General features: G+C 45.6%; 1 protein-coding gene across 1 annotated transcript in view; it reads right to left on the bottom strand.

Annotated features, from left to right (window-relative positions):
- The window catches only part of DENND2A (DENN domain containing 2A), a 59,003-nt gene that overhangs the window by 24,218 nt on the left and 19,754 nt on the right, over positions 1 to 15,031 (bottom strand). Inside the window, exons 2-6 of the mRNA XM_014869943.2 lie at positions 11,796 to 11,891; positions 8,985 to 10,193; positions 7,881 to 8,008; positions 4,007 to 4,128; positions 1,091 to 1,288 (exon numbers count right to left, since the gene is read on the bottom strand). Coding sequence (XP_014725429.2) covers positions 1,091 to 1,288; positions 4,007 to 4,128; positions 7,881 to 8,008; positions 8,985 to 10,193; positions 11,796 to 11,863 — 1,725 coding nt within the window. The 5' untranslated portion in view covers positions 11,864 to 11,891. The remainder of the gene's footprint in view (positions 1 to 1,090; positions 1,289 to 4,006; positions 4,129 to 7,880; positions 8,009 to 8,984; positions 10,194 to 11,795; positions 11,892 to 15,031) is intronic.

Below are 15,031 nucleotides of genomic sequence, written 5' to 3'. Positions count from 1 at the left end.
TGATGCTGCCCTTGACACAGCAAACCTCAGTTCTGAGCTGGCCCTGCAAGACTGCCCATGGCACTGTGGGGTAAATAAATACTTGGAATCCTCTCTTCAACTGACATAAAAGTATGTGTGAACACACTGACAAGAGCTCAAGCCCATGCACAGATATGAAGACATACTGGGAAAGAAACCCTAAACATTTGCAGTCTTTGGCTCATTCCTGAAAGGCTGAGGCACACAGAGAGGGCATTCAAAAATCAGATATGCAAACATGAACACAGATCTGGCAACCAGGAAACAAAGAAGATACACAAACACATCCCTTTTCCCCCAAATGCAAACTGTGGGTTTGGAAAAAAATCACCACAGACTGTCTCTGGTAGCCTCTGCTTGTCCTGCAAAGACTGGGATAAGCAACTGTGTTTTTATAACTGTGTTTTTGAAACATTCAATAGATAGACTGCTGCCAAACCTCATTTGGACTGAATACACATCCTGCCAGATCTGAAAGAAAATAAAATTTAAACGGAGTAATTCTGTATCCAAGTATGAAATAGGAAATGTTGCTGCACAAAGTGCTCATAACTGCAGACAAGTCCTTTTTGTCACTCAGTTGTCATTATGTTCATTGCTCTCCTACAATCACACCTTACCTTAAATTATCAACAGCCAGTGCACCAACCAGAATGAACAAAGAGCAACAGATTTCCAGGAGGAAACAAACACACAACACACAGACAATTTCTGACTGTCCCATTCAGGAAGCACAGAAGGAAGTATGATGGGGTACATCTTTTGAAAAATATGAACTGCCTTTTTCCCCTCTGACATACTTCAACTTCTATCCCAAAATTACAATACCCTTTTTTTTTTTAATTATTATGAAATGTATTGGACAAAAAAAACTTATTTGAAAGGTGCAGACATGTTTGTGTGCTTTCTCTTTCAGGCAGAAAGGGGGTTAAACACAAGTCAAGTCAAGAGCCAGGACAGCAGCTACCTTGCAGGGATGCCACACGCTGGAAATTAAATAAAACCTGATCTCATACTCACATTCCTGCCTGGAAGAAGCCAAACAAAAAAGACAAAGCCCTAGATTTACCTTGGGAATCTTCCTTCTCCTCTTGCCATTCTGAGAGTCTCCCAAGGAGAAGAAGGTGTCATCTGGACTGCTGGGGGTTGAGGGAGGGCTGATTTTGGATGGTGACCCAGTCCCATCACGGCTCAGTTTCCGTATGTCCGGCAGTTTGAAGCTGCGCCGCTCCGAGTTTTGCCGGAAAAACATGGGCTTGGAAAGCAACTGGAAATGAAGGAGAAGGGATGAATGGCCACAGCACCTCGTGTGTCTTCACTCCATTGTTACCCTGTCACATCAGCAAATCCATGGGGCAGCCACTGCACTGAGTTGTCAAACTCAGTTTGTAGCCTGAGAGTGCTCATGGATTTCTGCACATGCAAGAAACGCATCCAGCTGCCAGGCTACATCCTGACCAGCAATGTAACCATCCCATTTTCATTCCAGAACTGAACGCAAGCTCAAGGGTTGGCCAAGAAGGCCTCACTCCAGTGTGGAAAAAAATCTCCCAGGATTTGGGTAATCCAGAGGCTGGCATTGTAAACAGGACAAGACCGACCAACCAACCAACCAACCAACCACAAGCATTTAGGATAAGGAGCAGCTAGCCAGGAGGAACAGAGAAGCAGTGAGAGCAGGCAAAAAGCACTGTCAGCATGGCTGCCTTTGACAGGAGCCAGAATCAGGTATTTCAGAGGGTACAAGAGATGCTGTTAGACAATTATGGAGACTGCTTTCCTCCTAAACTCATTAGCAAGTTTGGTGGGAGTACAATAGAAGATGCTTAAGAAGCAGAGTAAAGTTCCTAAAGTCCCTGACCAAAAATAGCATCAGAGAAGTAGAAAGCTCAGCTCCAGATAAAGAGGGACAAACTATTTCTCACCAGAAAGATGCTCAATAAGAGCCCTTTTTATCTTCTCCTACAGAATTTCCCAGTAGTTATGACAAGGTAAATTGCACCTTTTGTGGGAACAGATCTGCACTGCCAGAGGATCTGGCACTAAGAAGTGTGGGGGAGAGTTATCCAGCCTAGTTCTGAACAATTCACTGCAGCACCATGACTGTAGCTGAGGCAGCACCACCATCTGCCTCCATCAGCAGTTATTAGTCAGACCAATTAATCCATTCAGATTAGTTCAGGTGTCTCTGGATTCGGCAGAAGATGCTCAGATCACAAAAACGTTTGCCACCTCCAGAGAAGTCTTGTCAAAATGAGGCTGTAAGGAGTCTTTGCACTGAAGAATCTCATTCTGTACCAGGGATATGAGCTACTACTTTTAAAGCAGTCCTGAAAGTCTGTCTATGGTGGCCACAACAGAACCAGGTAAAAATAACAAACATAGAAACTGCATGGTACAAGGGGCAACCTCCAAAGACCTCGAAACCCAGAGAGCACAGAGGTGTATAGATGAGGTGGAGGGCACAGGATCCAATCAATAACAAGGATAAGGAACAGAATCATAGATGTAGCTGGCCATTAGCCAACCATATCTCAAAACCAAGAACATCTTATTTGTAACAAACTGGTTAACATATTAGTTCCCATGAGACAACTCTTCTCTCTATTCTCTCACCATGATGTCAAAGGATGTCTTTCCTCCTAGCTGGGTGTCTCCCAGGGTTTCAAGTTGAAGCTCTCTGCATCTGGAGGTGAAGCCAGCTCCCTGTCCACCTCAATTCCCACATCTGTCCAGACCCATTCCCCCTCTCACTGCAGCCTGGCCAGGCTCTCCAGCAGGATGAATGCTGCCCTTGCAAACCCACTGGCTACCAAGAGAGCTGCAGCATCTCCTTTTCTGACTGATGCAGATGATGGCCTTTAGAGGCCAAAGCACTGCAGAGTAATATAAACTCCTGCTCAGCTCTCCTGCTGGGAACAGTATCTCTGGTGAAAGGCATTCCTGTGCAGCACTGCAGCCCCCTTTGGATAACACATATGGGAAATCTGGGTGCAAATCTCTCTGAGGGAGATGAGTCTCATCCCAACACTCATACACATGGCCCCTTGCTGCTCTAGACCTAACTAGCAACAAGGAGAATGGATTGAGAACCACAGAAAAATTTTCACTTTAAAGAGCTGAATTATCCAAAGCCACCTTAGTTGCTGATGGAGCTGGTTGGAAAAGAACAGCATGTCAAGGAATGCTGCACATAAAACTTCTGAAAATGCTGGGTAACAAGCTCTAATAATAGTTGTTACTTGGAAAGCATTAGAAAACCCTTTGGCCAGGAAAGCTGTGTTTAGATCCCTGCTATCCACTCTGAAAGAATTAATTACCAAGATGACTTTGGCCATCACGCTGTCCCTGCTGCCCCAGGCTTGGATTATTCAAACAGGCAACATGAATCAACCAAAGCAGCTTGGGAGGCTGAGAGAGCAGGGCTGGCCTTGGTAAACCCTGAGCTCTGAGCAAGAGGTGCCAGCCAAAGTTTTGCCTCTTCTTTTGGTTCCATGGACAAGGAGGAAAAAGGCACCGAGCTGTGAGCTGTGATGGGGACGCCCTTCTAGCACCAGCTCTCCACCCAGGGCACTGGCACTGTGTTACTTACCAGCAAATTGTCTCATGGAGAGAGCAAAAAAAGACTCCTGGGGGGGAAGGCAGACCTGCAGAGGCACCTGGGCACCAGCATGGGCAGACTACACTGCCCACAGACACTGAGACAAGGCAACTGCAGGCCTTGATTACCCAAATACTTCCATGCCCTCTTGGAGGGGAGGAAGGTCTTCTCACACCACCAGGGAAAGCAAAAAAAAAGGAAAGCAAACAAACCATTTATGTAAGGGAATGCTGGTTTGTTTTTTTACCTCACTGAAGGGCAGTAAATCCCCTCTCATCACACTGTATTCTGTGGCAAAAGACATAAAAGAAAAGTCTTAACATGGACTGGATTTCACCCAAAAACTTTTTTGAGCAGAAGAGGTGGTCACTTGAATCAAAGTACCTTTGTGGGAGTCCCAGGTACAGAAGAGGTGGGGGATGCTGGGAAGGTCAGGACACATTTCTTCCCCAAACAGCGGCTGTTGGTCTCAATGTCCTCATAAGGATTTTCCTTTGATGGCGGATCTGCAGCAAAAAGCCAAAAGCAAAAGGTTCTAAGTGCACAAAATCTCTGAGGTTTGCCATAAAAATCCGTTTAGGGATCCGCTGGTCTTCTCCCACTTCCCACATCAGACATAAAGACCTGTTCTCAAGCATTCCTGCAATTGCTTCATTCTCTCCATAGCCCTAAAAATCCAGCTGCTTGCTGGACAGTGTCCAAACTCTGACAGACAAATGCAGCCACAGAAACATATCACAGATAGTACAGATGGAAAAGACCCTGTGAGCCCTCAAGTTCATTTTCCTGTGTCCAGAAGAGCTGTGATGTTCTCATGCACACTATTTCATAAATATATTTCCTTCTTTTCAGTCCTCTGCTTGGAGTTGCTCAATAAAATTGTGAGCTGAAGCCTAGCATGAAGGTCCTCTCTGTGTTTAAGCCCCACATTTAGGGGGATGACATCTGGTCATCACTTACTTGGGACTGAATTGATGCCCTGCTCTTGGGCTGACTGCCCAAGATTTAATCCACACTCTGAACATGGATCTCTCTCACACAATCCAGGATTTCAAACACATCTACCAATCATGGAGACCTCAATCTCACAAGCTGGATTTTAGAAAGAGGGAAGGATTAAGCCACTCAAAGCTGGGATGCTCTTGCCCTGGAGAAGGATGGGGGGAGAGGATGTGGGACACAACACACATCTCTGAAGTAGATGTAGGTTCCTTTCTTCCCAGTAATTCTGCAGATGAGGCACACAACTAATTTGATCCTATGTAATGAACTTCTTATATCCCACTCTTCAGCAGTACTAGGGAATGTAAGCCTAAGTGTGTTCAAAAAGAGCACAGCTCTGACAAAGCAGGTTGTGACATCTCCACCCAAGCATTTAAGAAACCACTGACAAAAGCTCAGCCCAAGCATCTGCACAGGCAAATGATAAGTTATGAGCCTTGTCTCTTCACTGCCTCATTTCATGCCCTATCCCAGTGGACAGCTGGGACTTGAAGCAACTGCCTTTCTCTTACTGTCACATAATGCTTGGCTGAGAGTAAAGACTGGGAGTCAGTGGTGCTGCAAGGCTCTGCAGCAGGACCAGTAATGGCTGTGGGATCTGTCTAACCAGTGCACTCCCACCTGCCTGCCCAGCTGGGGCAGGGCTGCAGCTGAACTCTTCAGACAAGGACAGAAACCCAAGTGTTTCCCAGCACTGTCCTCTCCAGTAGCTGGTGACACCCAGTGCTCCAGCAGGGAATCCAAATTCACCATGGAGAAGGCAAGTGGGTGACACCAGCAAAGCAAACACTTGGTCAGCAAACATTCTCCTGTCCCTGAAACTGGCTCCACTTTCTAATTTCAATGGCCTCTTCATTATTGAAAATATACTTTAGCTGTCATGCAACTGGGAAGACAGAAGAAAAACAGAATAAATTTGGATTCTGTTGGCTGTCCCATCCTCAAACTGCTAAACAAGTCAAATTAACTTCAATCTAGAAGAAAAAAGAACCATTTCCCTCTTTTTTACAAATAAACCTTGTCATCCATCAGCCAGCTTCCAATATTCCAGGTAAGCAACGGTGAACAGGGGGAAAAAAGGGTACATGAAGGAAATCTGTGTGACTTGCTGGGAATTGGGCCATTATCCCACCAGCAGCTAAACCCCCCCTAAATCACACATATGGGTGTGTGTAGGTGTGTGCTTGCACGTCCTGATGGGCACAAGGATTGTCTGTGGGCCAGCAGCAGTGTCCTGTGGCTGAAGTCTTGGTTCCCCCTCCACTGGTGAGGTTTTCACATGTTGCTTGTTTCGTGGATTAAATTTGTCTGTGGTCTTGTGAAAAACAAAGCTTCAGCTTTTTATTTTGAGCTATCCCTGTCCACCCTTTTTCCCAAGCTTCCATGGTAACACCACCAGGATTGCAGGAACCAATTAAAGATCACTGACTCCAGGCAACGCCTTAACATGCAGCAAGAAAAAAAAAAAAACAAACACGCTCTATTAGCTGACAATTACCTATAACTTTGTTTTCTTCTAATCTTTGCAACTAAAAGCTGGAGGGGAGAGGAACTTCAGGCTGATATTTGAGTTCCCTGCACACTTGGGACACGGGGGTGTGCTTGTGTTTGAATAGATGGATTTGCCTCCACAGCCACTCTGTAATGCTATCCATGTTATTCCAGCTGACAAGGTGACCCTTACTCAGTGGTTTCTGAGACCTCCCATCATGCCCCAACACAAAAACCCCACAGCAGCTGCTTAGATACTCCCTGTCCCTTTGGCCCCCCAAGTAAAGAGAAGAAAAAAAGCAAACACAAGGCCCTTAGCTCCACAAATGAGGCTGACAGCTTCAAAAATGCCAGAAAGGATGGATTAGAATTGCCTTGTCTGCCATCAGTCCCAAAGGAACACAATTCCTTTAAGAGTTCTTTCTCATCAAGTATGATCAGATTTTATTAATATCAAAAGAGTAATGCCTGGCCTGCTCCTGAGAAAGTGCAGCTCCTCCTATGGTGAACAACACAGAGCACCTTTGTAGGATTACAGCAGCATGGCAAGAGCTGATGCAGCTTTTCCCTTCCTAATCTGCTGACCTCAGCCAAGAGATTTACACAGCACCAGCCTAGAGCTACTAAAACTCATTAAGGCTTTCTCAAGGGGGACACTTCTATCCTATAGTCCATCAAAGGCCACCTAACTCACAATATTAAAAAACACTATATAAATGGAGAGAGTTACAGGAAATAATCTTCAGAATGGCATTGATCTGACACTGAAGTTAGAGAACTAAATATAACTCAATTTCAAAGATTGTGGGACCCAGTTTCTTAATTGCAATGGTACCTGAAGCCATACACAATCCTATTCCTGAGCTGACTTCAAGGCTACATTTTCAGACTGTTTGCATTATCTCAGCAGTGACAAAATCACCACAATGGACAGATCAGAGCTGTGAGAATTAATCCATAGGACAAAAAGAAGGCAGAGGAGATATGCCAGCAAAAAATAAAAGCTGCCTCCCATATGCCTCAGGTTTATCTTTGAAGCTATGAGCTTTGAAGTACTTTGCCCAGTTTTCTTATTACTTGCCAATAATATGTGCAAAATGTGTCCTGGTTTACATTTGGATAATAAACATACTTTATTCAGCACCTCTGCTGAATGTCTGTTGAGCATGAGTCCCTGCTACTCAGGACTAGCTGCCTTCCCTGTGCAGAATTCTTGTTATAAATACATATTATGGTATTGGCTTTTTGCAAATATTAGAGTGGATACTATATGTGTAGTGTTAAAATAATTTTTAAGATATAATTTTATTTAAAAGTAAAATAAGCTAATAAAGTATCTTTGTAGTAAGTAAACTACCTACTTAGTTAAATAACACCCAGTAAAAACACCTCCTACTAATATACCAATTACCAACACTGACCATCTGCAAAAATTGAAGACCACACCCCAAATTAAAACTAATAAAAAAATAAATTAAAACCACAGCCAAAAAACACGCATACTCGAAAAAAACAAATTCAAAAAGTAGCCACGTAAAACGGTTCTTAAAATATAAAAAATAGTTTATAAAAAAGTTTGAAAATGTGTGATAGGTCTATAAATATGCAACGGGCTGATGAATTTTAGGGGTGTCTCCAAAACAGCAAGTGAATGCCAAGCACCCGGCCACTATAACCTTTTGCTTTACTGTTTGTCTCTTATTGCCTTTTTTGAAACTTTTTAAATTCTACCCAAGAAGTGAGCGTGGTTTGTCACAGCCCCTACCCAGGATGTCCTCGTAGACGTTCTCCTCGGATAAAGTGCGTGTCAGGGCCAGCTTGGTCTGCGCGTACCAATCCACCCGGCCGTGCTCGGACGATGACTGCAGCAAGTCCTCAAACTCATAGGATTTCCTGCACCACGGATGGGGGGAGGAGGAGGAGCACAGAGAGGACAGCGATGCAGTTAACAGGTATTTTTAGCCAAATTACAGCTAATTCACTTCTCCACACTAATTACTGAGAAGGTTTCACTGCCTCATCCCATATAAAGGGTGGAAAAGCAATATTGAGGTTGGCTGGTTTTATCAGCCATGCAAATAAAGGCGTTTGGGGGTGCCACAGATAATCTGGGTTGTCATGGCAATAGCACACTGTGAAGATGCAAGTGTTAAATGGCACATCCTGGAACACTGCACACAACCTTAGGACATGGGAGGTCCCATTTACAGCACAGATCTCACCTGCTAAAAGCATGAGAGGGCCCCAAAATCAGCTCTCTGAGCAGCATAGAAAAACAAAATTTGCTTGCAGAATGGTAGAAAGGGTAAAACCCTGCCCTCCATGAGCAAACCCAGCAAATTTTGATTTCCTTTCTGCAATGGAGCCAGGAATTTTTAAGTGACAATTTATCCAGAGGGCATTAGAAAAGCAGTGTATTTTATGTTCCCCACCCCAAAAATGTGTGACAATCATGTAGAAGGGGATAAAAGGCAAGCAAGCACTGCAGAAGAATATATACACGTCAGATTCACTGAGGTTTACTATGGACAGTGAAAATACTGCAGTAGAGACTAGAGATTATCATTCCAAACACTGTTCCAGACCAGCTGTGGTCATTTTGCAATTAACTAGAGTTTCTGCTAAACAAACCAAAACAAAACCCCAAATCCCTCAATTTTGGGCTTGAAGGTTAAGCCATGTAATACAGTGACCTTAAATCTGACTTATCCCTTCACAGTTACCCTGTGGAGTAGTGCTGGCCACCCATCCATGCTGGGAGAGATGACTGAGTGCTGATTATGCTGAAGATTCTGAGCAAAAAGGAAAGATGGGAAGGTGGGGACTCCACCATGAAGACCAACAGCTTCATAAAACACAACCCCAATACCTGTGGTCAGCGTTGTTCTTGTGCTTCCCACTCCAGAGCCTCCTGCTCACAGCTGATGGGGGAGGAGAGGAGGGCAGAGGAGGGGGAGGAATGGATGGCAGGGGGGGTAAGTTCCTTTTGTTCCTAACTGCTGGCACCCAGTCCTCTTCCCCCTCGTGTTTGAAAGTCCTCCGAGGCTTGGGCAGGGGGTTGATGAAGGGCTTCTTCTCTGGCACCCCCGGCTCTGTGTACACATTCTCCACCGTGCACTGCTTGGATTTCACATGAGAAGTTCTTATCTCTTCTAGAGTCCCAAAAATCGGTTCACTGATGTCAGAGTCCAGGCCAGGAAGCCTTTTGTTGAGCTCAGTCCCTCCACATACGCCCTCATGGCCCTCGGGAGCAGTGTGCCCTTGTGTTGCCTTCTCCTGCAAGCACTGTGGGGAATAGTAAGTACCAGGCAACTGTGGCTGCAGCTCTGCTGGGCCATCTTTCAAAGCCTGCTCTAGCTTCTTGACCTGACTAAGCACTGAAAGATTCTCCTTCTGGACCTCCCACTTCCCACTTTTCACCTCCTTGCATTTTCCAGGGCTGAGCTCCATTTCCTCATCCTTCTGCCCTTCCCCTTTTCGCTCTGCTGCTTGCCCCGTGCCTTTCTGAGTTCCTGCTTTCCTCTCATTCTCTTTGCCTGCCCCTTTGCACTCCAGTTCCCAGCTCATCAGTCTCTTGGCCTCTGCTTTTCGAGTCACCAGTGCCTCCCCACTCATTTTCTCAGTCACACAAGGCATCTTGTGCTCCTCTTTGACTCCTGGCTCCTCCTCTCTGCGAGGAGCACACTGCGTTTCCTTCTTCCCTTCCCATTCTGAAATTTTCTCCTTGATGCTGAAGGACTTATTCCTCAAGCCAATTTTCCCAGGTATATTCTGAGTGCCTCCTATCTGCCTCCTGATGATTTTATTATTTTCTTTGACATTCAGATCCACAGATGGGTCACTGATGATCATTTTAGGACTAAGCATGTTCTGCTGAAAGCAGTCGAGCCTTGGATCCAGCATCAAGTTCTCCAAGGCTCCCAGTGGGCTCTTCACCACAGAAGAAACTGGTTCAGCTTCAGGTTTTAAACCCAGGGCAACAGAGGAACCTTCAGAACATTTCTCACTCAAAAATCCACACAAAGGTTTTTCTAATTCCTTCACAGCTGCTGTACTGTTCTTATCTGCAAGCTTGATCCTGCATATCGAAGACAAAAAGGAAAGAAACATTCACTGCCATTGCTCATCCTTGGCTTAGTTCCTCAGCTCCTCAAGCTTTACTCATAAAGCTGATGGCAGAGGATGCTCAAACCAAGCACTGGACATGGGCTTAGAGGGGAGGATGCCCAGGGAAAGAACATACTGCCCTTCTCTCATTGAAACCAAGATGAGGTTTGAAATGGAGCTGTTCTCTGTGGACGAAGTAGGCTGCAGGTGAGAGAGGTGTTTTTTTGTACATCAGCCATGCTGATACCAGTGAGAGCTTCACCAATGTGTGTATGTGTGTGTGCAGAAGTGCAGCAGAGCTTTGGACATCATCAGGCATTAAGAAAACAAATGCAAAATGGAGCACTTGCAAACAACAACAAAATTACTGTTGTTACACAGAGGAGAAAGCATATGGTACAGCTGGCATTCCTGTAGTGCCTGCTCAGAGGATCTCTCTCATCCATCCTAATGTTCCCCAAATGCATATTGATGCCCAAAGACTGCACTTTTATTATTCCATTTCTATGGGCTCTACCTTCCCAGTCCACAGGTGCACTTAGGCCCCTAGGCACACTCTCACAGCACCCAGAAACCAAATTCAACATTCTCAGATTAAACATCTTCACTGTTTGGGTCCAAAGTGCAACAAAAATTCCAAATCTATTTAGTCTAGAGATTTCCAGGTGTGTGGTATCATAGGATCAATACTGTGATATTTTATCAATATCCTGCTGAACAGGCAATTATTCCAACACAAAATGTTTCTGAACTGAAGCACTTGGCCATGTCTTTGAGGTTTGCCTGGGCTTGGGAAAGAGCACCAAGACAACAAAAGGTAATTACTAGGATGCAAACCCATATCATTAGTCCCATTTAACCACAATCCCAACATAAGATTCAGCTTGGGAAATTGCCCCATTAACTTTAAACATGTCAATTGTGCCTCTTCCAGAACTCAGCAGTCTTGTAAGAGCATCTCTGGGGGTACCCTGGGAAAGCCTGGAGCTTTGTCCTGGAGCTAAGCAGTGCTGGCAGCCATTGCAGACTTGGTCATGGTGCAAATTGAGCCTGGGACAGGTTTGAGAGAGGAAATGGGACCTGAGCCACACCTGTTCTTCCTTAGCCTCACAGATATTTAACTCCTGGCTGTGGCAGTGACACTGACGCTGTGCTTTGGTTAAGAGCTGGTGCTGTAAACACCACGGTCCTTCCCAAGCTGTGCATCACAGTGCCACTGGTGGCTGGACCTCAGAGTAGAAGCCACCCTGCAATGGGTGGGGACACTGGGGCTCTTCTGAGGAGTCCCCAGGGTTGAAGACTTCAAGTGCAGGCAGGGAAAACATTGACAGAGATATCATCAGCACAAATGCCTTGGGGCAGACCTTTTCCAGCACTGTGAGTCTGGAATATTAGAATATCTGACTGAATGAGTTAATACACATAAGATGGGACCTATGGGGTACGTTTTAATGTGGGAGGAGAGAGGGACAGCCCCCAGCAGAGAGAAGGTTTCCTTCCTTTGGTTTTCTTTGTGTTGGGGATAATAAAGACAAGCAAAGCACACTGGCACAGGAACAGGGAAAGCTCTCACCTCTCAGACTTGCAGACAGCACCCCCAGACTTGCTGCTCACATCGGCCGCCTTGCTTGCTGTCATCATGTCAGCACACAGCAGGGCAGCAGGTCACCTGCAGACACACACAAGGAAGAGGCATTGCTCTCTGCTCAGCATCCTTCTCTTTGCCTTCTACACACACACACCTTTCTCCTTGAAATCCAGGAGAGGAGCTGAAGCAAGACATGACAGCTTTCCGAGGATAGCCCAGTGAGGAGTTGATGGTTTTTGAGGGCAAAAATTGTCTTTGACTCATCATCAATTGCTGCACCTTGAATTATATATGGAGCACATTTCAAGAAGGCTTTTATTGCTGTCAAAATTTCAGCAGATTTAGATTTTTTCTCCCCATGAAGAAGACTAAACCAAAACCAATTTTACAACAACGTACGTTAAGGCCACAAGTCTGAAGTGGTTGCTGGGCATTAAAAACTGTCACAACATTGGAAGCTTGGGATAAGAAAACATTTTAGCTTGAAGAGACACTGCACTGCAGCCACTGGTCTTCTCTCTGGTGGGCCATGTTAGCCTGCTACTGATCTAATTTCACAGGACAACTCCTTGTGGGCATAAGATAAATCATTCACAAAAATGAGTCATTCTGTTTGTCTCATGATTTCTAGCACTCTTGGAATGACTGTCCCTCTCTGAGTGCCACTGCTACCCAGTCAATGCAACAGACTCCATCTCCACTTTATTGTGCTACAATGCTCTTTTCTGTTGAAAAGAAAATAGAAGAATTACCCTGTTACTCTGCAGCACCATCTCTGCTCACTTATCAGGGTGCTCTGCCTGATCTAAAGCATTGCAATGACAACAAGCAATCTTGTAGGCAATACATGGAAAAGTCTCTCAGATCTCTCCACCAGCTGGTCTGCCAGAGGTTGCTCTGCCATGCCTGGCATTTGACAAGACCAAGTGCCTCTTGTCATTAAAAAAAAATACAGCCCACCACACCAGAAACAGTAAAGAACAAAAGTATCTCTCCTTTCCACTGTTTTTGGGCAGAGAAAGGAAAAAGGGGGGTGGGGGGAAATCAGTTTTGTTTGTTCACAGTTTTCTCTCCCTCCTTTTATTCCATACTGGCAATGTTCCTGAGGCAAAGAGTGAACTCTGGGTCAACTCAATGTGTACACACTCGGGGCAGCTCATTGCTAACCATTAGGCAGACTCTCTTTTTCCCAGACAATAAACCCCCTTGGCTTCTCTCCCTCATTAGTAACTGGAACAAGCACCCATTTCACATCTAGACATAGAGCAGCCTTGCAACACTGTCAAGAAAATTTACCAGCCCAAGGAACAAAATCTATTCATCTATCCGTTAACTGTTATGGATTGAAAATAATGAAAAACTAACCATACTTGTGGCCTTGGCCAAAGAATGACTCACCCAGGCAGCCAAAGCAGATTCCTGCAAAGCTGCAACAGAGTCTGCTCTGCACTTGGTTTACAACATCCCTAGAGCAGGGATCACTCAGCACTCATTTGGTGCCTTGCAGCTCCTCGTCTGCCTTTAGCAGTGTGAAATACAACATTTCTTGTGTCCACACACACAATCCCTGGGGCTCTGCTGAAACATCAAATGTTTGCTGGGGATGTACTCCTCTGTCCTCATAAATCCCCCAGTTTCCCCATCAGGAAACTCCATCTCTCAGCCTTTTCCAACAGCCTGCTAACAAACCCTGCCCTGAAAACGAACATCTGGGAACAGGCAGATGTGTGCTGATGCTCAGCACAGTCAGCTCCCTGGCAGTGGGACAGGCTGAAAAGAGGATGATACAGAATAAGAGGTGCACTTGTTTCTTCATCTGTGGTGGATGGGACAGACTCCATGAGCCTTGATTTGCAGAAGTGAGCCACAAAGCAGCTGCTGAGTGCTGCAAGAGTCTCATGGGAAAGAAGCACCACTGCAAGCAGCAGATCAGCATGACTTGGAACCAAGGGCAGAGGGATGTCTGTCCCTGCCAGGCACAAGTGTGGCTGGAGTAACCAAAGCAACACACTCACACTAGGCAGATTAAAGAGTGTTCCAGGAGCTTCCAAAGCTGTGACAACATCTAGGTACCTGCTGACACCCCCACTGACAACACACACTGCTTAGAGAGTAAAATCATCCCTAGGAGATACACGGGTGGCTGTGCCTTCCCTCTGAGCAGCAGGGCACACATGGTGCCCTCAGCATCATCTAGAGGATTATTGCAGCACATTAGCTGGCTCTGCTCAAAAGAGTAAATATTTATCCAAACACATCAGAAGACACACGAGGGGGAAAAGAGTCACCTCTGGAATAAAACAGCAGAAAATAATAAGGTACTTCTCAATAAGTCCAACAGCCAAATAATTTCCTGGGGCCAAGCACAAGGCCAGAAGAGCTTCAGAGATGATATGATCATCTCTTCCAATAATAAGATCACCAGAAATAACTCGAAGGCCTGACCCACAGGCATATGCCAACATCTGACCAGAGGAATTGTGATGGCAATGATGGAAAACTGCCTCCAGTAGACAGAGAATATCTACTTTTGTTTTCCAAGTTTTGGCTCCACAAGGCATCCAGAGCTAACACAACAGCTCATTGTGAAGGGCAGAGGGAACTCTTGTCCCTCCTGACTGCCCCATCTCTCCTACAATCACCCACACACTACCCTGTGTGCTGGCTCAGGCCCTTTGGAACATCTCTGTGACCTGCTACAGCTCATGGAGAGTTTTTGACAAAGCAGCACATGGAAGGGAAAACAAACCCAACCTGTTACAAGGGAAGCAATGAGGTTGTGTGCACAGGAGGGAGAGATGGAGGGCCGTGGGGAGAGAGCACAAAAGACCGTGTGTAAGGCTGGGGAAGGGAGTCCTGCCAGGGGCTGAGAAGTGTTACCTGAAATGCTTTGCTTGCCTGCCTCATCAGCAATGTGACCAGGGACCTACAAATTGCCCAGAAGAAACAAACAGGGCTGAGTTCAGTCAGCTGGAGACCCAAGAAGGACATACACACACCCATCAAGCTGGTACTTCTTGACAGGTTGCTACTTTCTCTAAAAACCACATAAGAACTTTCTACCAGCAATGGGAGACACAGCCCCACAGAACCCCAGCCTGAGGCCACTGCACCTGGCACATACATCCTGGAGCAGGACATCAAGGCTATGAAAGGGAGAGAAGATACTGAGAATCTTGCCACTGCAATTTTTCTCCATTTGGAGAACCTTGCCACTGCAA

This window comes from Sturnus vulgaris, chromosome 5 (assembly GCF_052056855.1).
Source record: "Sturnus vulgaris isolate bStuVul1 chromosome 5, bStuVul1.hap1, whole genome shotgun sequence".
NCBI classification, from domain to species: Eukaryota; Metazoa; Chordata; class Aves; order Passeriformes; family Sturnidae; genus Sturnus; species Sturnus vulgaris.
The sequence above is the reverse complement of the archived record's forward strand: the minus strand, read 5'-3'. Positions and strand labels throughout refer to the sequence as shown.